This window comes from Abramis brama (genome assembly GCF_963993115.1).
Source record: "Abramis brama genome assembly, chromosome: 4".
Lineage (NCBI taxonomy): Eukaryota > Metazoa > Chordata > Actinopteri > Cypriniformes > Leuciscidae > Abramis > Abramis brama.
In genome coordinates, this window is record NC_139966.1 from 32,795,703 (window position 1) to 32,819,663 (window position 23,961).

Genomic DNA, 23,961 nt, shown 5'->3' on the forward strand with positions numbered 1-23,961 from the left:
TATAGAATAGCAAAGTAGGCCTAATCAATATACAAGACTGAACCACATAGATGTGAAATATAAAGGCTATCATGATCATTTTGCCAACAATGAACCATGGATTTGTTTAGTTTATAATACGTTTTATTTTTAACTTAAACAAATACAACATATAACATTCAAAACTCATCGGCTTAGACTGCATTTGAAAAAAAATAAACACAACAGTTTTCTGTAGCCTTGTGCAAACTTATTCAATATAATTAGACTTCTAGACTTCTGGAGACGTCTGACGGACAAGGAACCTTGACATCGTTCCCTCCTGTGCCCGCAGCCTCTCGCTCCTCTTGTGATTATCTCCTGATGCGTGCTGCTTAATATCACACACTCCGCCGTGACAAACAGAAAAAACGCGACGGCATATGGTACAATTGGCCTTGTATTCACTGTCCCTCACGCATTCCAGCCACGGGTAGTCATTTTCCAATTCAATTCTATATTTTTGTGCTCTTTTCTTTTTCGCCGGCTGCTCGGAGGTAGTCATTTTTACATTTCCCGCTGTTGTTACTTGTCGTCATCGTTGCTACGATACGTGACTCACAATGACTGAAACGACCAATTAAAAGGGCATTCTCTGATGATGTTCCAAGATGTTAAAAACGCTACGCTGATCATAGACAAACGGGGAGAAATTAGTATCTACCGCACCGTCGTTTTTTTTTTCTTATCATAGTCTACTACAAATGTCTTCGTTAATAGTCTGACATATATTAGAAGCTGTGTCTGTCATGGATTTACACTGAATTGATTCTCAAAAATACGGAACAAAGTGCGTTCCGTATCAGTTCAATACGGAACAAGACTTTTATGTCAAATACGGGACGATTCCGTATTATACGGAATGGTTGGCAACCCTAGCCTACAGTGTGGAAGCAAGTTCACTCGAAAAGAGCTTCACAACAAAACTTAAACTTTGGTATCATATAAACATTCACACTGGAGAGAAGCCGTTCCCATGTGATCAGTGTGGAAAGTGTTTCAGCTGTAAAGTAACCCTTAATCAGCACATGAGGATTCACTCAAAAGGGGACTTGTTTTGTATGTCATCAGTGTGGAAAAAGTTTCACAGACATGAAACGTTTTAATGTGCACGTAGCAATTCACTCCGGAGAGAAGCATTTCAATTGCCAGCAGTGTGGAAAGAGTTTCCGATTAAATAAAAACCTTGAGAGTCACATGAGAATTCATACTGGAGAGAAGCCTTTCACATGCCAGCAGTGTGGAAAAAGTTGCAATCATAAAGTTACCTTTAGGATTCACATGAAACTTCACACTGGAGAGAAACCTAACACATGCTCTGTGGAAAAAGTTTCAGATATAAAGTAATCCTAAATGCCCCCATGAGTGTTCACACTGTAGAGAAGCCTTACGGATGTCCTCGGTGTCGAGAGAGTTATGCATATAAAGCATCTCTTGAAGCCCACATGAGAAGTCACACTGGAGAGAAGCCTTTCACCTGCAAACTCTGTGGGAAGAGCTTCTCAGAAAAAGGAAATCTTAAAACTCACATGAGAGTTCACAATGGAGAGAAGCCTTTCACCTGCCCTCAGTGTGGAAAGAGTTTCATGGTTAAAGGAAACCTTAAGACTCACACAAGACTTCACACTAGAGAGAGGCTTTTCTCGTGTCTTCAGTGTGACAAGAGCTTCTCACATAAGAAAGACTTGAATTATCATTTGCGAACTCATTCTGGAAATAAATTGCAGTGTTCTGATTGTGGTAAGAGGTTTAGAAAAAGGTGTTATTTTAAAAATCACAATTGCATTCACTCTGGAAGAATGTCATTTAATTGTGATCAGTGTAATAGGACATTTATTTTTCCATTACACTTACAGATACACCTGAAAAGTCATGAAAATGTGAAACCCTATTTGTGTCATTTGTGTGGAAAGAGTTTTAAATGGCCCAGCAATTTAAAATGGCACCAGAAAATACATATCTGTTTAAAATCAAAGCTACGATCACACCGCAGTTGAATGTGGGCCAGAGATGATTATTCCCCTTCAGGACCACTTTTATTTGCATTTCTGATTTCGATTGTATAGAGACATCACTTCATTCTATATATTGATACCTCAGAATCAAATATTGATTAAACTTTTGTCTTGCTGTGCCATGAAAATATAAGATTATAAATAAAATGGTGTAACCTTAATAAATATGATCATTGCACTGCGTTATTTGATTAATTCTTAGCACTGGTAAACATGTTTTCAACCAGGACTTGAAGATGGTTACTGTTGGGGCTCATCTGGTAACATCTGGAAGCTGGTTCCATTTGTGGGTTGTGAAATAGCTTAACATTCTAACAATCCTTTCACTGATCCTAGGTGTTTCATTGAAGACCTCTGGCATAGCCTTTCAAGTATATTTGATAGTATATCTTGTTGACATATGCATACAGCTTATGTGCAGTTAAAAGAATTGCTGTTTGCATACATTATGCACATACAATGCTGATGATATTTATGACACGCCCTGTACGCATACCCAGCATGCATGTTAAAAATACTGTGGGATCTTAGATCTACAGGTGTGGCCTTTAAGAATGCATGTTTTTTTAAAAAACATAATGGAGCCCAACAGGCATGTTTCTTAGGGTACGCTTACACGACAACGATATGCTTAAAAACGGAGAAGTTTTTCTTTTGAGTTTTCTGCTTACAGACGACACCATCGTAAAAGCAATCCCCATTCACATGGATCCGCGAAAACGACTAAAAACGCTGTATTCTGCTGCCAGGCCATTACATGAACACGTAAAACACATGCATGACGTCATTTTTTTTTTTCCGTCAACAAATATTTTTCAGAGTATCTAGACTATTTTAAGTCATAAAGTGAGCAGGATATATTAAAATGAAGCGCATGGATTCAGCAGACATGTATTATGAAACTAAGCAGGGCAGCCATTCTCGGAGCCCTCCCTAGCTCTACAGCGCCCTACAAATTTCCTGTGTAAATCTGTGGTGAAAAAATATTATAAAGCTCGTTTTGAGGAAAGCTCGTTGTCTGTGTTACTATGATTGGAAATAGGTGTCATTTATGTTTTAACAACGTTTAGCTCACAAGTTATTGATTCGGGAAGTTTGAATTTGTGAATATATTGCCAACTTTACTGAACTACTTGAATTAAGCACGGACCGCATTTCTTTATATTTGAGTCCAAGTTCAAACTCTATGAACCACTCCATTATTAATGAATGGAGCTGTGTGAAGCAATGCCAGCGGGACAGTAAAGAGGAAGTGTTTGAAAAGAAATTAATATTTTTATTCAGCAAGTATGCATTAAATTTATAAAGTGACAGTAAAATTAATGTGGGCATTGACTCTGTTTGCATGCATAGCCTCCCATCATCACCATATGAATAGTGTGCACTGTCCGTAGGCATGTTCACAATAGCGGTAATGAGCTAACATGGGAAGGACTGTACATCTCTTTTCACACAGATTACATAAACAGAGAATATTTGTTTTTGTTTTGAATTAGATAATTTAAAAAGACACTTAAATATATTTCTAAGTATATTGCTCATTTCTGTGTGATGAGTATTTGCTGAGTTTTGTTTAATTTTTGTGACTCGCTCCAGAAAAATGTAATGGAGACAGAGACGGCATAAAGTTTTCTTTAGTGGACGTTTTTCTGTTTTCTTTATTTTACAAAAGCACCATTTTTGTTTTTAGAGGTAAAGCAAATCTCAATTGCCAAATGAGGATTCACTCAGGAAATAGCTATATTATATGCCATCACTTTGGAAGGAGTTTCACAGTCAGAGAATACCTTAAGGATCACATAAGTCACACTGGAGAAAAGCCTTTTATGTGCAATCAATGTGTAAAGACTTGCACAAACAATTGTGGATTATCTTCTTTGTTTTTGTGTTAGTTTAATTGCTGCAAATAGACCTTCTGCTCTTTATCTTGTCTGACTTGTTGTGACAGAACACTGAACCCAAAACAAGTTGAATCTAGCAGTCATGTCACCCTGTAGCCCAAGACTTGTTGACCACTGAAGCTAAGCAGGGTTGAGCCTGGTTAGTACCTGGATGGGAGACCTCCTGGGAAAACTAGGTTGCTGCTGGAAGAGGTGTTAGTGAGACCAGCAGGGGGCGCTCACCCTCTGGTCTGTGTGGGTCCTATCGCCCCAGTATAGTGATGGGGACACTATACTGTAAAAAAACATCTTTCGGGTGAGACGTTAAACTGAGGTCCTGACTCTCTGTGGTCATTAAAAATCCCATCAAAAGTGTTCTTTGAATGTCCTTCGAAAGAGTAGGGGTGTAACCCTGGCATCCTGGCCAAATTTGCCCATTGGCCTCTGTCCATCCTCATGGCCTCCTAATCATCCCCATAAATACTGATTTGAGTGCAGAGAAAATTACTATATACACTCACCTAAAGGATTATTAGGAACACCATACTAATACTGTGTTTGACCCCCTTTCGCCTTCAGAACTGCCTTAATTCTACGTGGCATTGATTCAACAAGGTGCTGAAAGCATTCTTTAGAAATGTTGGCCCATATTGATAGGATAGCATCTTGCAGTTGATGGAGATTTGTGGGATGCACATCCAGGGCACGAAGCTCCCGTTCCACCACATCCCAAAGATGCTCTATTGGGTTGAGATCTGGTGACTGTGGGGGCCATTTAAGTACAGTGAAGTCATTGTCATGTTCAAGAAACCAATTTGAAATGATTCGAGCTTTGTGACATGGTGCATTATCCTGCTGGAAGTAGCCATCAGAGGATGGGTACATGGTGGTCATAAAGGGATGGACATGGTCAGAAACAATGCTCAGGTAGGCCGTGGCATTTAAACGATGCCCAATTGGCACTAAGGAGCCTAAAGTGTGCCAAGAAAACATCCCCCACACCATTACACCACCACCACCAGCCTGCACAGTGGTAACAAGGCATGATGGATCCATGTTCTCATTCTGTTTACGCCAAATTCTGACTCTACCACCTGAATGTCTCAACAGAAATCGAGACTCATCAGACCAGGCAACATTTTTCCAGTCTTCAACTGTCCAATTTTGGTGAGCTCGTGCAAATTGTAGCCTCTTTTTCCTATTTGTAGTGGAGATGAGTGGTACCCGGTGGGGTCTTCTGCTGTTGTAGCCCATCCGCCTCAAGGTTGTGTGTGTTGTGGCTTCACAAATGCTTTGCTGCATACCTCGGTTGTAACGAGTGGTTATTTCAGTCAAAGTCGCTCTTCTATCAGCTTGAATCAGTCGGCCCATTCTCCTCTGACCTCTAGCATCAACAAGGCATTTTCGCCCACAGGACTGCTGCATACTGGATGTTTTTCCCTTTTCACACCATTCTTTGTAAACCCTAGAAATGGTTGTGGGTGAAAATCCCAGTAACTGAGCAGATTGTGAAATACTCAGACCAGCCCGTCTGGCACCAACAACCATGCCACGCTCAAAATTGCTTAAATCACCTTTCTTTCCCATTCTGACATTCAGTTTGGAGTTCAGGAGATTTTCTTGACCAGGACCACACCCCTAAATGCATTGAAGCAACTGCCATGTGATTGGTTGATTAGATAATTGCATTAATGAGAAATTGAACAGGTGTTCCTAATAATTCTTTAGGTGAGTGTATATGTAACGAATAACAAATATTTGGTTGTCCACCTGAGGACCTACTGCTCTCCCTGCATCAGGATGGATATCCATTGAAGTATTACTTTGAGGGCTTTTTGGAGCTAAGCCACTGTGTGCCCTGGAACAAAGGCACTCTTAAGGTGTGTTTTTGAAGTGGACTGGATGGTTCCCTCTGTGTACTGATGACAGTTGGAGAAACCGCCTGTACCCTGGCTCAGTACATAGACACGCTGTGGCTGAGTGGATCTTCCCTTACCATCGGTGAATTTTTTGAGAACAACAGCAACACCAGCCAAGAAGCACACTGTAAAACGTGGTAAGTTCAGAATACTTAAAACTTTTGTGGAAACTGATTACCCTAAAAATATTTAAGTAAACCAACTCAATCTTTTAAAGTAAACAATTATTATAAATTACAGTTGATTCAAACTAGGGCTGTCAACTTGATGAATTAAAAAATGGCCTCCTCCAGGGAAGACACCTCTGCAGACAGCTGGTCTCGCCAGGGAGCACCACTGACTGTCTCTAAAACATGCTCCCCCTCATCCTCCGCCACATCCTCCTCGTGCTCATCCTCCAGGGCCATGATGTCACAAACCCGGAGACAGATGTGATGGAGCATGGCACAGGCTGTGATGACCTGAAATGATAAAAAAATGGGGGTGTTGGAGACATGGGTACCCTCAGTCTGTCAGGATAAAGTGCCCTGGAGGAGGGTGCGCTGACCTCCTGTACAGTGGGCTGTAGTAGAGCACTTGTGCACTGTCCCGGGCCCACGTAGGTGTCAATGAAACGTCCCTGATGGTCACAAACAGCCTGCAGGATAATAGACGGGAACAGTCTCCTGTTCCTGTAGCTCTGACCATCAGGGCCGCTTGATGCGGACATGGCTGCCGTCGATTGCTCCTGCAGCTTTCAAGAAAGCTCTGTGTCTGGCCAGCCCTGCAAACACACGGAAATGATAAAAAAATATTTTTTGGTAATTATAATAATATTTTTATTATAAAAAATAATAAACTGCCTCCAGGTCCTTTGGGGTGTTCGGGAAGTGAATGACTTGGTGGCGAATGGCCACCACCTCCTCAGCGACTCTGTGGACAATGCAGTGGACAGTGGAACCGGGCATGTCAAACACTCTGGAGACGACCCTGTATGATGTACCACACGCCTGCCAGAAAAGAAATACCAGGGTCTCTATTGTGGAACCCCATCCATGTTGCCATTCACTTCTCAACAGGTCCAGCAGCCGAAAATGTCCAGCACTGGGACGTTCAGGTTTATCCTGCAGTACAGGGGTCTGGTCTGATTTAGAGAAACAAAGAAGAGAAATTGTGTAGAGCTATGATAAAGAAATTGGTGGAAGAAATATTGAGATACTTTAGAGAAGGTACTTGGGAAAAACTACAAGTCATATTTAAAACCTTAAGAAAAAGTGTTATCTTGCATACTCTGACGTCCTTAAGGTATCAAGAGTTATCAAGAGTAAAAGCAAAGGTGTGTATTCTACAGAAAAAACCCTCCTTGTCAGGGTTTTTATATATGATGGTTTTGCATTAATATAAGATAATGGTAAGATTAAATTAATTAAATTAAATTAAATAAGATTTAATGGGACTGCCAAGACTGGAAACTCTTGAAAGCATGACTTCATTTGACAGAAGTGCTGCAGAGATATTCAATGCACTGTATTTTCTCATTGTATTTCCTCAAATATATTAGATATAATTAAAGTGTATATATTAATTATATATATATATATATATATATATATATATATATATATAATTAATATGTATATATATATATGTATATATGTATATATATATATATATATATATATATATATTTAAAATGAGAGGAATCACTGCTTATTCTGAATTTTTACAGAATGCAGTTTCACTGTTTTCTGTCTACAGAACAAAATGAATAGCCTGAAAACAATTAACTTGCCATGTTAACTTATTAGAAATATTAGATATACATCTTGAACACTTTTTCCCTTTTGCTCCACAGGGCTTAGCATGCCGCTTGTACTAGCCGGTGTACATCGCTGATGGTAGTCTTGGAGGCATCTTGTGTAAAACAGCACCATCTGTCATATCTTCTCTCTTGTATCTCAGGGGCCTCATTTATAAACGTGGCGTACGCACAAAACGGGGCTGAAAATGTGCGTACGCCACTTCCGACGCATAGGCTAAGTTGTGATTTATAAAAACAAACTTGACGGGAATATATGCACACCTGCACGCAAACTCTGACCCATGCGTACGAACGTTTTGGAGATGGAGCAGTTTGGCGACACCGATGGTGAGCTGGAGTTAAGTGTCTTTTTGGTCACTTTTAGACAGAAAATCTAAAGAAAATTAAACATATACAGAAAGATAATACAAATATAATTTCACTCACCAAGCCTGTCACTTGAAGCAAATATCCATCCCTTCTTAAATGTCCGCGCCAGCGAGCGCGTTGGGCCGTTTAGTGAAACTGACGCAAATAACAGTTTAAATAAATAAAATAATGATTTAAACTATGTTTTACTTCTGATAAACATTTAGATTAAATATGACATTCAAATTATGGAGTTAAACACTTAAACATGAAATCATTACTGAGAAGCTACAACATTTTTTATATTCAAATTCAATCAATTGTTGTGGATGCGATGTTTTTGAACACTTTTCCTGTGGCGTGCTGTGTTTTAATGTTTTAACCACAAAGATAATTGCTTATCATGATAATACCAGATTGTCTAGAGAAAATTGTTTCGTGCAAATAATGCCCAAGGCATATCTGACTGTTTCCATTAAAAATATAAATCAATTAAAAATACAATTCGGCCAGTGGAAAAGATTGAGAAAAACTTTCTCTGAAATGTATTTTACACTATTTGATTTATGTATTCAAAAACAAGGCAAGGATAGGCAACTACTTGATTTTTATTAATGTAATGTGTCTTGTACCGTTAAACGTTATCACGTGGATGAATAATCATATGCAAATGATATGCAAATGAGGATCTGCATAGTAAAACTAGGCGTTGTCAGCTCCATATATGGTTATTTCGGGGTGGAGACGCATGTGCGCACAATCTTCCGCTGACTGGGATTTATAAAGTGAATTCTGCGAAGGGTCTGGCGTACGAACGGTTTTATAAGTCTGAATATTTTTTTGCGTACGCCATTTTTGGCTTTCGGGCGCACGTACATTTTTAGTAAGGTTCCTACGCACAGTTTTATAAATGAGACCCCAGGACCGGAAGTGTTCAAGCGTACACTCAAGGAAGTGTAAATAGAAACGTCAACCCGTGCAACTAGTCAATACTGGACTTGCCTGGTTTGCTAGGCAAGTACTGCTTGAAAGTGTAGCATCTTCTGGTGTTGTATGAATGAAAGAAATTACATGAGAGAGTTTATTGCGCCATAATGCTCACATCGCCTTATTTTGGATAAAAATACAACAAAAATATTCCTCTCTCAAGATATTTGAAGTAAACATCCATAAGTTTTTATCCGAATGAACAAAATTCTTTTTTACAACTTATAGAAAAAATATATTTTCTTTTTTTATGATAATAATGTTGACTTTAAAATGTGGTATATTGTAAACTTACCTATTATTTATGGAAAATGTGTATTATTTTTTTTGTATTTTTTTTTATTATTATGCAGAATGTACAAAACAAGACAGGGAACAAACAACACTGTAAGACACTTCCATTTAGGTAAATACAGAGTTTGAATTAAAAAAAAAAAGAAAAAGAAAAAAAAGGAAGGAGCAAGGGTGAAGACAAGCACGTAGCCAGTATACATCAAAGGAATGAAAATACAAAAAAAGTAAATATTTTGATAAAGAGAGACAAAGTTTCAGACTTTCTATTACGTTTTTTGAAGTATTTGAAGCTCTGAAACATTTGAGTAAAATCACATAGAAATATATTAAAGGAGGGCTTACATTTTTTCCATTTACAAGTATGGATATGATATTTACCCATCAATAAAACAAAATTTACAACATCAATGAAGGGTAAGTTTAAATCACACTTAAAAAAGAGCACATCTTGTAGGGCTATAGGAGGAATTGCCTCCATTTTTACTGACAGCCAGCTATGTATATCAAACCAAAATTTCGAAGTTACCTGACAATAAAAGAATAGGTGATCGAGAGTTTCAGGACAAGAAGAACAAAAGCCACAGGATTCCACCTCGAAATGAAATCGATTCTGTATAAAATCATTAACTGGGTAAACCTTAAACATGATTTTGTAATGAGTCTCCTTGACCTTCGGAGCAACTGGGTATGCCATATAGCAGGTAAAAGCTTTATCCTTCACTGAGGTTTCAACATCTCCCAAAAAATAGCACTGATAATCGCCAGTGATAATACGTTTGAGTTCTTTGTAAATAAGTTTGCTATTACACTTACTGTCTAAGAGGTCTACATTACATATTTTTAAAGAGGGAAGGGAAACTACAGGTCTAGATAAAGGATCAGAAAAACTATTTGGATTATTCTTAGCAATCCAGTGGGTATAGCATTGCATACCTTATCATAACCTTTAATTGTAATTCTAACTCTATATTTATTAATGAAATCATTGTGAGATAAGAAATATCCATTATCATCTAATAAATCATGAATAAAAATAATGCCTTTACTATACCAATCACTTTTAATGTGTATTATTATAGAGATTCTTTTCTCTGTTTTTCATTTTTCTTTTATTATCGTTGTATTTGTTTCTTCTACTATTTGATTTGATCTAACTGATGTTATTATTTCCTTTCTATGTTCAGTTTTCAAAAGATTGCAAGCAAGCAAATACATATACATACTATTGTTTTAGAAAGCAGCGTGTGAGAAGGACTTTTATTTTGATCTGGCAAAATGACGTCGTAAGGTTGCGCCGCGCTGCGTGTTTTGTTTTGGCTGAGGAAAGGTTTGTGGTTTTTCCAGCATGTTTAAATCGATAAAACCCCAATTCAGTCAAATGTATAGTTTTTACTAGCGATATAAAATGATGGAATTATTATTGAATATAATATTGCAATGCTTTAACTAACATTAAGTTTATTTTTGTGAGTAAAGCTCATCTGCATAGTAACAGAAAAGAAACAGAGAAGGTGCGTCTTATTTCGCTCCCTATATCTTGAATTAGGTTATCGTAAACGAATTTGGCTACTGACTTGTATTGATGAGAGAAAGGGAGCTTTTCGGAAGACCGAGTCAACTTTAATCATCAAGTTCTTTGAAACATTAACACTTTTGAAGCGCTTGAATCACCACGCTGACGACACATGTTGGTCAAACCCGTTTAATTCAACGAGAACATCAACCATGTGTAATGACAACTTTTACAAACCAACAGCAAATATTTTGGAAATGTATTAAATGTAATCAATAAATACAAATATAAGTCATAACTAAATATGAAAATTCGCTGTATAATTTGTTCTTTTATTAATTTGCAGTGCTAGTTTTGAGTGTGTTTTTTTTTTTTTTTTTTGTCTAATCAGGTAATTTAAGATCATTAACTCTCACTCTGACTGACTCTTACCAGTGCACTAACTACTGAACTATGGAGCTGATTGAGACGCACACTGAGATTTAGTTTTGATTTGTCTTTTCTTTCTTTTAATTATTCTCATCTTAATCATGACAGAGTGTCTAAAGTCCTGGTGAAGCAGCTGAGATCCATGTGACACACTGTTATAAAGATGGCGTTTATTAAAGAGGAGAGTGGAGACATCAGGATTGAAGAAGTATTCAGTGTGAAACAAGAAGATACTGAGGAACAAACAGGTTGGTTTCATTCTCAAAACTGAACTCAGTCAATTGATCCTTATTAAAATATCGGCCTCTACAGAAATGAATGATATATTTGAAAAATTGTCATATGAGCAGTGGCGGCTGGTAAATAGGGGGCGCTGCCCCCTTCAAGTTAGTCAGAGAAGAAAGCTACTTTAACATGTTAACAAGAAGTTAAATGTATATCGCAAATGAATAAAGAAATAAAATTTAGTCACAGTATTCCACTATTAGTCATATTAAAATGTATTTAAAAAAATCTAAATTGTTTTTCGTTCATATCTGTGTGTGGGGCGCTGGCCAAATGAGTGTACGTACTAGGTCTGTAAACTTTTGAAAAGCACGTGACTTGAGGCTGAGCTCTGATTGTCTTGCGTCACTTTGTCCTCGGGTCGCAGCGCTCTGCGCCCCAGACCCTCACACTTTTGATTTTAGTGAATCAATGTTGTTTTTATATTTTTAGCCTCATGTGATTGGACCGTTCTCAATGACTCCTATTCCCGCACAGTGGCTTGTCAATTGACTGGTACTGATCAATGTGGAAGCAAGCAAGCGCAATTTCTCTTCGAGATGAAAGAAAATTCAGTTTTATCTTTACAAAAATACCCTTTTACAAAACGTTCTCACAAAGAAAAAAAAAGGATCAAGGAGCTTGGACCAGATCAACCCAACTTGCATATTCAGCAGAAGTCAAGTAATCGCGGGCGAATTTACACTCGGGCCTTCTCCAGCACTTCTTACGGCAAGCGGAGTTGGCTAGCTGGATGCAATATAAGTCATGCCTTTTATTGTTTTCCCTGTTTGCTGTTTCAAAATCCTGGCACCGAAACGTCGTGGACAACGACAGGGGTCCGCGACTTAAAACATCTTTCTGAAAAGTGCAAACGGCATGAAAGTAGCCGCAGCCATCTTGACAACGCTATGAGACTACAGTTTTTTGGGAAGCTTAGCATTGCTGAACAGCTAGATGAAGGCTACAGGATCGGCATTAGAAGGCACAATGAAGAGGTCGCAAAAAATCGGCACATCCTTTCTAGGATAATAGACTGTGTGAAATTTTGCGGCGCGTTTGAGCTGGCTTTGCATGGCCATGATGAGAGCGAGAGCTCAGATAATCCCGGGATATTCCGTGGCTTGGTGGATTTTGTTGCTTCTCTTGATGGAGTGTTGAAAGAGCACCTCGAGAATGACACTTTGTTTAAGGGAACTTCGAAAATGGTGCAGGACGAGCTGTTGGACTGTATGTTGTCTGTTGTGAAGGAACACATAATCAAAGAAGCACAGAGCAGCGATTTTCTCTCGATCCAGGCCGACGAGACCACTCATATTGCCACACAGTGCCAACTTGTGCTTGTGCTGCGCTACATTGATGCCAAAAGCAATGTCCAGGAAAGGTTTTTTGAGTTTATTCCACTGCATTCGGCTACAGCTGATTCCATTGCCACAGCACTGAAAGAGCGTCTCGCTGTCATCCTTCCTGAGGATCAGAAGGGTAAACTCATCTCCCAAGCATATGATGGAGCCAGTGTGATGAAGGGTGCCACTGCTGGTGTTCAAAGGAAGATACAAAATGTCTACCCAAATGCCCACTACATCCACTGCTATGCACATCAACTCAGTCTAATAGTACAACAGGCCACTTCTCACATACCCAAAGTGAGAATTTTTTTCTCTGACCTTGGAGGATTTGCCAGCTTTTTTTCGAGATCACCCAAGCGCACAGATGCTCTTGATAAAGCAGTGGCCCATAGATTAGCAACTTCAAGCAATGTTAGATGGAACTTTCACAGCTGTGCCATCAATACCGTGTTCGAGCACAGAGAAGACCTCATCCGCTGTTTTGAAACCATACGAGACTCGGGTGACTTTGACCCTGTTACCGTCAGAGAGGCAGGAGCCTTTGCAATGCTGCTTGAGGATCAGGATTTTAAGTTCTTTCTGCAACTTTTCCACAACATCATACCGCATGTGGAACTCCTCTTTACTCGACTCCAAAAGAAAGACATCGATTCGGTCCACATCAAGAAGAGCATCCAGCAGTTCCAGCAGGACATACAGAAGATCAGGTAGCAGCTATATTCCTTCATTTGCGATTTTTGTTATTATTATTATTATTATTATTATTATTATTTATACATTTTCTTATTCCTTTTCAGAAATTCTCACCCTTCCCTGGTTGACCAACGCAGTACAGGTGGTTCTAAAGCGAAGAGGCGCCGGTCGCTCAGTCCAGAGGTCCATGAACGGATTGCAGCAGAGGTGAGTTTTATTGTAGTCCATATTACACTGCAGTATGATATTTAATCAAATAAAAATAAAAAATGTTTTAGCTTGTACTCCAACCATTTGAAATTTTGCATTAGATACTTTAGGCTACGTCTACATTAATCCGGATAGATTTGAAAACGGATTATTAGTTTCAAAACACTCTCCGTCCGTTTTCAAGTGTTTTCTAAGTTTCTCATCCACACTGAAACGTCGGAAACCGCTAAATACACCTTTACTGCGCATGCGTAAAACCCTCATAAAAGCTCACTGAGATGAAACGGACAGAACAAGACATAATGAAGTTATCATGCAATTCTTCTGGCAGGATCATTTTATTCAACAAAATATCTCACCATTCACTGATGCGTCCAGGTTGCACTCAGTCACCATATGTTTGGTCTAAAAACGGTGTTTTCAAATGTATCCATTTTGGAGGGCGTTTTCAACAAGCTTTGTTTTTGGTGCTAAAAACGCTGTCTCAGTGTGGACAGAAAGCCAAAACGTTGAGAAAAAGATGCATTTTCAAATGAAAATGTATTAGTGTGGACAAGGCCTTACTATGAGAGTGTAGGGGAATTTACAGTTAAGACCCAAGGGCCAGATATGATGAATGAAGTCCAGGAGTCAGAGATGCAATCAATTAAAGAAAATTTTACTAAAGAATAGTTTGCCGTTTCATCAGCAGATGTCAGCTTCAACACTCACAAAAAGCCTCATATGAGGAAACTCAACAAAATTTCCACATATGAGGAGTTCGTCAGAAGCATATCTCCATCTATTATCTGGATGACGACTGGGACTCTGGCTTAGACATATCAGATCGACCACCCTGATAACAACCAAATACCGGCCATCTGATCTTCATGCCGTTGTTCTCCGATTGGTGAAAGTAATATGAACCGGTGTGGCAATCTTGGCGTACTAAGATGCACATCTCTTCCTCAACAAAACATGGATAGTGTCAATATTAAAATGTCTCTCATTAATACTCGTTCAATATCGAACAAGTCTTTTAGTCTTATTTTTTTATACCACAATCTTTGGACCTCTTATTCATCACTGAGACGTGGCTGAACCCCGGCAAACAAATGGCTTTGGGGGATCTAATACCCCCAGGCTGCGACTTTCTAAATTCTAATTTCAGGACGTGGCGGTGGTGTCGCTACTGTTTTTAAAGACTTTTAAATGTAGAATGCTGCCGATGGACGCGTATACCAGTTTTGAGGGCCAGTTGTTAAAAATCGACATCTTGGGTCCTGTTTTCTGCGTACTCGTCTGCAAACCTCCCAAATTTAACAAGGATTTTATTCAACAATTTTCGGACTTCCTCTCTGGACTGGTGTCTCGTGGTGACGGACTCCTCATTCTTGGGGATTTTAATATCCACGTATGCTTGTCCGTCGAAACCTCTGGTAAATGAATTTCTCTCCCTCACTGAGTCACTAAACCTTGTACAGCACATCACTGATCCTACTCACAACAAAGGTCCTACATTAGATCTGGTATTATCGTATGGTCTTTCTGTGTTCAATTTAGATATTTTAGATACTGGCATTTCTGACCATTATTCAATAATATTTGAGTCTTTGTCTACCTGCCCCCGCCCTACATACATTCAGCCTTAATGTAAATCCCGGTCTAATCACTCGTCTACTGCCAATCTTTTTTCAGAATTTTATTTAATGCATTTTTCAGATAATGTCTCAACTGGGCTTGACACTGAATCACTGGTTGAAGCTTTTAATAAGTCTTGTACGTTAACACTTGATAATGTCGCTCCACTTAAGTTTAGGAGGGTCAAGGGTGTTTCACAGCCTTGGTTAAACAACATCACCCGCGCTCTCAGACAAGAGTGCAGAAAAGATGAGCGCAAGTGGAAACGAGACAAGCTTCAGGTCTCTTATGGCATCTTAAAAGATTGCTTAACAAATTATCAGCGAGCTGTAAAGGATGCGAAAGACAATTATTTTTCTACATTAATCTCTGATCGACCTAAAGTTTTGTTCAATACAATTAATTATGTTTTAAACCCAACCAAAAATACTGTTCTGGATGTTACACAAGAGAAATGTAAAACATTTCTATACTCCTTTACTCACAAAATTGAGCAAATTAAATATGGAATTGTACTTGCTCCATTTGATCAACCATAAATTACTCCACTATCCAGCTCTCTGACTAATTTTGAACTAGTTACATCAGAACAATTAGCAGATGTTGTCTCCAAGTTGAAGTGTTCCAGCTATAAGTTGGATTCCCTTTCTACACGTCTTTATAAAGAGGATATTTATGACTTTCAGTGCCAGTGTGACAGCTGTAATTAACAGCTCATTAGCAAGTGGAGTTGTTCCTAGCAGTTTTAAACACACAATCTTGCATCCCTTGTTAAAAAAAAAACTTTTCTGGATCCGGCAATACATGGCAACTACAGACTGATCTCCTAACTGCCTTTCTTGTCAAAGATTTTGGAGAGAGTTGTTTATTCCCAGTTCTACTCCTATCTAAATACATTTAACATTTTGGATACATTTCAGTCTGGTTTCAGATGTTTGCGCAGCACTGAATCTGCATTATTGAAGGTCACAAATAATATTCTACTCTCCATGGACTTTTGTTAGATCTCAGTGCTGCGTTCAATACAATCGACCATGATATTCTTTTAAATAGTTTAGAATGTATGGTGGGCATCCAGGGGACAACCATCCACTGGTTTTCATCCTATCTAAAAGAAAGAACATTCTCTGTGAATTTGGGCAACTTTTCTTCTGCATCGGCTCAGCTACTATGTGGTGTCCCTCAGGGGTAAATTTTGGGACCCCTGTTATTTTCATTGTATATGCTTCCCCTGAGCTTTATCTTTCAGAAGTACAGCATATCTTATCACTGTTATGCCGATGATTCACAGTTTTATTTCCCTGTGAGTATAGACAAAAATTGCTCATCTGAGAATGCCTTAAATTGTTTTAAAGATATCAAACATTGGCTGGCTAATAATTTTTTACAATTAAATGAGAGCAAAACTGAAGTCTTGATCGTATGTTCCTCCTTGTCCCGTTTACCTGCCCTAGCTGTCCAGTTAGGCCTGTTATCGCTGAACGTACAAGATCATGTGAGGAACCTTGGATTGATTTTTGACTCATCTCTACTTTTCAATAAGCAGATCAGTGCTGTTGTAAAGAGTAGTCTATTTGTGGTTGGCAGTGACATCGTTGAATAACTATGAGCACTGCACGTTTTAAAGTCAAAACGCGGCGCGGGTGTTATTATATGAATGTATCTGAAGTGAACTGACGGTCTTTAGAAAAGTTTCGATGTTATTTCAATCGAATATTTTCTTTATCTTTTCTGATAAAGCAGTGTTTATGAGCATTGCTGGTTTGTGTACAGCCGTTACCGGGGAAACCACCGTTCGTAAAGTGCCTCTTGCTGGCACCTCTTTGTAAACCGCCTTGCAAACCTGTATTAATACTAGTGTGGATTTTGTTTTCTACAATATTCACTCATGACAGTAAAATAGGGCATTCTAAGTCAATCTACTGCAGTATTTCCTCTCAATCAGTAGAAAATGTGGTTAACACCCAGTCATGCTTGGAAAAAAATAATACCGTCATATACAGTGAAACCGGTATAATTTTGAAAAAAGTTTGGTCATACCGCCCAGCACTAATTTATATCAGCATTTTTTAGGCTCCAGTTTGTCTAAAAGATGGTCATTTCATCTCGTCTGGATGCCAGTTGTTCACAAAGTCAGGACCTGTAACTATGGATACTGACACACACACACACACGCACACACACAGCTTCTTCAAGGTTGGAGTTGGTCAAGCTCTAGCTCTGAACAGGAAACCTTCCCAAAACATAATGATAAGATTTCAGTGAGAGGTTCAGACAATATTCGTCATTATTCTCTAGTGATTGAAGATGAAAAGTCATTTAATATTTAGAAGGATAAATATTGATAATTAACTTGATTATAAATTACTCAAAAGATATACACTGAATCAGAAGTGGGTTCAAGAATCCAACCTTTCAAAAGTTTACTATGCCATTTATGTAGGATCAATTGGAGGAATTTAATTTTTATTAGTTTATATATTTTTATATTATTATTTAGATATGACTTTAACTTAAGGATCTCTTCTTTGCTACAGTATTTAAGCAAAAATATTGTAAAATCATCAAAGACATGAGAAGACATTTACAAGTACCCATAGAAGGTAAATGAAACAATGCAGTTGAACTTGTTGCAAAGGTTTATTGTCTTTTTGAAAGCTTCTTCTGTTGTTCAGCAAGGTGTTTTATTATTCTAGTTGCACAGCAATTTGTATATTTTACAATATAGCCGAAAGTGGCAATCATCAGGGTCCAAGCACAATGGCTTCAAACATTGAAACTGGTCCCCCTTTATAACTTAAACTGGTCATTTCAAATGTTGCAGTTGAAATTGACATTTTGTCATCACTACATAATTAATTTTTTTTTTATCCTTCACTGTAGGTCTGCGATACCATACTGGGACACATCATGGAACGGTTCTCCTTCACAAACCACCTTGTTAGCGCCACCTTGCTGCAAGGGGATAGGTTTGAACAGTTCATGGTGGTGTTTCCTGAAGATGCACTGAGCAGGACTTTGAAGGCCTATCCAGTGCTCAATGGGAGTAAGCTGAAGACAGAGCTTAGTCTCATCTACTGCAAGGAAGACTTCAGAGCCTGTTGTGGTGCAGTGGATCTACTCCAGCTGTTTATTGAGAACAATCTTGAAGAAATCTTTTCAGAGACTGTCACTCTCCTAAAGATCCTCATCACCACACCCATGACAACAGCAGAAGTTAAGAGGTGCTTCTCAACCTCGAAAAGAGTTAAGACTTTTCTGAGAAACAGCATGAACCAGGAGAGGTTGAATGCATTGGCCATGCTGTCAATGGAAAAGAAACTGGTGACTGAGATAACTGACTTTAACCAGAAGGTCATTGAGAAATTTGCAAGCCAGAATGAACGGAGGGCGATATTTCTTTACAAGTAGTTAGGCAACATTACAGTGTGTGTTTGACATTGTAAACTCATATTGAACTCAGATACATTGATTCGTGGTACCTTTATTTTTGCATTTTGCAACGTGGAATTTTTGCATTTTTAGGTAAGCAGTAATGATGCATCATCACCTGTTAAAAATATGTAACAATTGCATTCAGTCTTTCATTACTAACAGTTGGATTTTCAGTTTGTTTTTAGCACCAGCCGCCACTGAGAATTACAGTTTATGTCTTGGCGAGTATTCATGCAAACATTATCTGTTATGTCTTAAATGAACGCTTGGTTAACTGTTGGGGAAAAACATCTGATGTGTAACATTATATTAGATCCGTGCATTACAGTTACCATTACATGCAACACATTATACACATGGTTTTCTTAGCTCACTGTAAATTAAACAAATACATACACATCCTGTGACAGCTATAACTTACAAATAAAAATAAATGCACAGCCATTCACATTTGTTCTCTGTATAGAAAATATATATGAACACGCTGTTGCATTTCTGATAACTTGAGGCTTATTTTGGCACCGCATCACTCTCAAGATGCAAACTGCGTTGATGAGCAAGCTGACATGTCATCAAAGTATTATAGTGTAGTTTGTACTCTGTGGACATGATGTAGATTTTAAACCAAGATGAAAATAGCAGAAAAAAGCTAAAAATTAACCAGGCTGTCTGTCTCATTAATGTTAATCAAACAATTGTGGTACCATTGAAAAAATTTTTTATATATATTTCTTCTAGATAGAAAGATATGGGCTGAGAGACACACAGCTCAAACATACTCTCTGCAACTGGTTACAAAGCATGTAACGCTCTTGTTTTTAAAAAAAATATCTATTGGATGAACTCACACCTCGATTGGACTCATTTATGTAATTACGTGCTGTCAATTGTTCTAAAACTTCACACCCAAAAAACAACCTGTGGCAACATTAGGCTTGTTTGAGATGAGCAAAATCTGCGCAGAATCGATCACCGGTGATCAGCGCGAGATGCATGCCGGTTAGAAATGTGTCCGAGTGTGGTCCGCCTTGCTCTGATGTCATGCTGACGTATGTCAAAAATCTCTCGCGAGCGCAAGGCGCACCTGTCGGATTCTGCAGTCGAGCGCAGTTGCTCTCCACTGACTGCGCTGATCAAAAGCATGATGGGAAACGACTTGCTGACGACACAGCTTGATGTTCATTGGTTTAAACAACCGTGATGTATTGTTCTCTTTTAAAACGTTTGATTTTAAAACTCTGATATCATGTTTTATGTGTATATGTTATGTGGTAATATTCCCAAACTATCTCAGTGCGATCTCTATGGGTTATGCAATGTAATTTTTATAAAAAAAAAATAAAAAAACACATGTCTGTATTAAAGAAAAAAGACTGATAAACATGTATTTGGAATGGAATTAAATAAGTAGGCTACTTTGGGTGTCTTGTTCATTATATTTATTTTCATATAAAAGCAACAGAACTTAAATTCCATCCAGTTTATTAGCAACACTGTGCACAAGCGTGAATCCGGTGAATCCCGCGATATCCGCCTTTGATCTCGCAGGTGTCAGATCCACTGCGAGAAGAGAGAACTGTCCGGCTTGCCTGCGCTTTTTTCACTCCTCCTCTCTCTGCAGCCGCCTACTCTCGCGTACATTTCAGGCGAGGCAAGGCGCATCTCAAACAAGCCTATTGTAAAAGAAGCCCAATTCCACTGAAAAACCGCAGGCTTGGCAACACTGGTTAGAATGTGGTTGTGACATCAGCTGTTTGATCATACAGCTGAATTAACATATTCAAGCAGCTACTTTAATTTCTTGACTTAAATTTTTTTTTTCAGGATTCACACTTGTAAGCAATTGCAGCTGTAAATCCCACAAAGTGACTGTGAACGCTAGGGATGGGTGAAAAAATAGATTTGCATATGAATTGCGATCTACCTATTCGCATCGATTCACAAATTTAAAAAATACACTTTAACTTTGCAGTACTACTTAAAGTTATTGACACATTAGTGTTATTAATCACAATAAGCTGCGAAAAAGGACTCGATGCTCTGTGCTCACGCTGATGGATGCGTAAGCACAGATGCCGCCTCTTAATCTCAAATTATCTATGCACAAATGCACACTCAGTTATGTCAAAATGCACATTGTGTGGAGTATTCATGTAAACATTGTTATTTCCTACATGAACATAAACAGTTAGGAGAAAATTGGATGTGTAACAGTATATTAGATCCGTGCATTCATTCTTAAAGGGACAGCAGCCTCATAAACTGCTGCCATCATTAGTTGATAAAAAAAATCACTCACTGCTCTTCACTGAATCACTTTTGTATCTTTAATATCAATCAATTTCTATTTAATTCATACAGTGAAAACTACAGTATTTTATTTTTACATTTGATTATTCAATTTCTGTAGTAGTTAAATAGACCTAGGCTACTGTACCTGTAAAACTTTTTCTTTAAAGTCCCCCTGTAGTCAACAATTTAATCCCCTAAAACTCATCTTTGATCACCAAAATGACATTTAAATATTTTTTCCTTAAAAAAAAAAAAAAAAAATGAATTCCTTAAAATTGCTTGAATGTAACTTTACGCCCTTGCCTCATTTAGTATACGGGGTTCTATTAATATGCAAATTAGCCCCGCCTTCACTCACACACTACACCTCAGAGATCCACTCGTTGATGTGATTGGTTACAAGGTAGTTTGTGACGACAGAAACTACAGCAATTTCAAACCGCGTTTTTGAGACTATCTTTGGTTCACTGGAGTTTTATTTTAAAAAGGATTTTTCAATTGCATTTGTCCTATTGTTTGTAATTTGCTTATTTGTTACTATTTTTAATATAACAAGTAAAATAAAATTGCCTGCCTTGCTTTATTACAGAAGGCTACCAGTCATGTGTGTAATGATTATAGTCAGCTTAAATGGCATGTGTTTTATAATATTAGGTTGACTAAAATGGGAAGAAAAACTAAACAAATTTCAAGGTTTTAATTTAATTGAGTGGGATTTTTTTCTTCAAGACCCATTAGACTGTCAACCGCAGTAAAAATAGGAAAAGTAACACAAACCAGTAAACTACAGTCAAATGTATGCATATATCAAATCAAAATTTGATTTAAAATCGAGAATAGATTTTCAATCAAATCCCCAGCAAACACATTTACGTTGTGGCACATTGCATTTCTACTATGGCAACGTCGCTGTCTACGTGCACACAACTTTGTAACAACGTGGAATTGTAAGACGCTACAGGCAGTAGCAACGTTGTTGCGCGACATTAAGCAACTGAGAGATGACATTCTGACAATTTATTTATTAATTAATATTGTTTATCCTTACTATTATGTATGGGCCTAACAGTGAATTAATTATAATCAGCACCTGCAAGTGTACAGTAAAGATGTAAAGTTTGAAGAGTAAAAATGACATAGAAGGTTAGCTAATTCAACTTTATTAAAACTACATAATTCCAAAAGTCATACATTTGTGAAAAAAATAAAAATATACGAATATACAAATTTCTTTTAAGTATAATAAATAAAACATAAAAAGCAAAGGCATATCAGAACATTTAATGAACAAAACTGGGTTCTGTACATAGTAGACGGGAGCATAGTCGAAAGCCAGGCAATAAAGGTCGGTAATGGGAATCAGTCCAGGGAACATCAACAAATACAGAGGAGAGATGCAAGCCCTGAAACCAGTAGTTAGGCATGAGTCCGAAACCAGATAGACAATCCAGGACCAGAGAGGGTGGCACTGCAGGCACAGGTAAACTTGGAGCTTCACATGAAAGGAATACAGAGAGTGACTACCGTTAACTAGCATGAGCAGACATGAGAAAATCCAGCAAAGAAACGAATGAGACTAAATAGACAAATCAAAGGAAAAATTAAACAGGTGTGCGAGTGGTTAAAAAAAAAGTTTTTTCTGTGCGTTTCCAAAAAAGAAAAAGAAAAAAACATTAACGTGCAACAAGTACGCTCTTAAATCGCTGTCTGTTCAAGGAGTGCTGAAATGTCAATTACTTCTCATTAAAGTAATTTTGGCTTCATTATGGCATATAATCTGAATACTAAAAGAAATATAGCTAACGTTAGCATACACTGGTACTTTAATTTACATAAGATCGCAAACTCACTGAATTATTAGCTAACGTTATTCTGTCCCTTCAGTTAGACAGAACAAATAAATGGCAGATTAGACAAGGAAGTTGTAGGTTGTGTTTGAATAATTATGTACAGTTGTGTTCAAAATAATAGCAGTGTGTTTAAAAAAGTGAGTAAAGCTCAAAATCCTAATAATAACTTTTATTTCAATACACAAAAATGCATTGGGAACACTGCACATTCTATTCAAGATCAAAACATGAAGAAAAATGTATCAAATTTGTTATTACTTTATAGAAAGTGAAGAAAAGGGAATATTAGGCTGTTCAAAAAAATAGCAGTGTCTGCATTTTTCTTTACAAAGTCAAACATTTACTGAATAAACTGAAAAATGCTTGAAGATTTAGCTTTCTTGTGAAACACTGAACTAATATTTAGTTGTATAACCACGGTTTCTGAGAACTGCTTCACATCTGTGTTGCACGGAGTCGACCAACTTCTGGCACCTGTAAACAGGTATTCCAGCCCAGGACGATCGCACTACAGACCACAGTTCCTCTGCATTTCTTGGTTTTGCCTCAAAAACAGCATTTTTGATGTCACCCCACAGGTTTTCTATTGGATTAAGGTCCAGGGATTGGGCTGGCCACTCCATTACGTTAATCTTGTTGGTCTGGAACCAAGATGCTGCCCGCTTACTGGTGTGTTTCGGGTCGTTGTCTTGTTGAAACACCCATTTCAAGGGCATTTCCTCTTCAGCATAAGGCAACATGACCTCTTTAAGTATTTTGATGTACTCAAACTGATCCATGATCCGTGGTATACGATAAATAGGCCCAACACCATGGTATGAGAAACATCCCCATATCATGATGCTTATACCACCATGCTTCACAGTCTTCACAGTGTACTGTGGCTTAAATTCAGTGTTTGGGGGTCGTCTGACAAACTGTCTGCGGCCCCTAGACCCAAAAAGAACAATCTTGCTTTCATCAGTCCACAAAATATTGCGCCATTTCTCTTTAGGCCAGTCAATGTGTTCTTTGGCAAATTGTATCCTCTTTAGCACATGTCGT

The 23,961-nt window shown here is 38.1% G+C and overlaps 1 protein-coding gene across 3 annotated transcripts; it reads left to right on the forward strand.

The window, feature by feature from the left end:
* Positions 1–10,529: 10,529 nt before the first annotated feature.
* Positions 10,530–22,777, forward strand: LOC311081785 (zinc finger MYM-type protein 1-like). 3 transcript variants are annotated; one of them, XM_084112427.1, is made up of 5 exons: positions 10,530–10,589; positions 11,313–11,452; positions 11,967–13,524; positions 13,615–13,717; positions 18,224–22,777. In XM_084112427.1, the coding sequence occupies exons 2-5, from the start codon at positions 11,368–11,370 to the stop codon at positions 18,749–18,751; spliced, it is 2,274 nt and encodes a 757-aa protein (XP_083968553.1). In that variant the 5' UTR covers positions 10,530–10,589; positions 11,313–11,367; the 3' UTR covers positions 18,752–22,777. The 3 variants fall into 3 exon arrangements, with proteins under 3 accessions (XP_083968553.1, XP_083968551.1, XP_083968552.1); XM_084112425.1 differs by having other exon boundaries at positions 11,922–13,524; positions 18,224–22,776; XM_084112426.1 differs by lacking the exon at positions 10,530–10,589 and adding an exon at positions 10,683–10,773 and having other exon boundaries at positions 11,922–13,524; positions 18,224–22,776.
* The last annotated feature ends 1,184 nt before the right edge of the window (positions 22,778–23,961 follow it).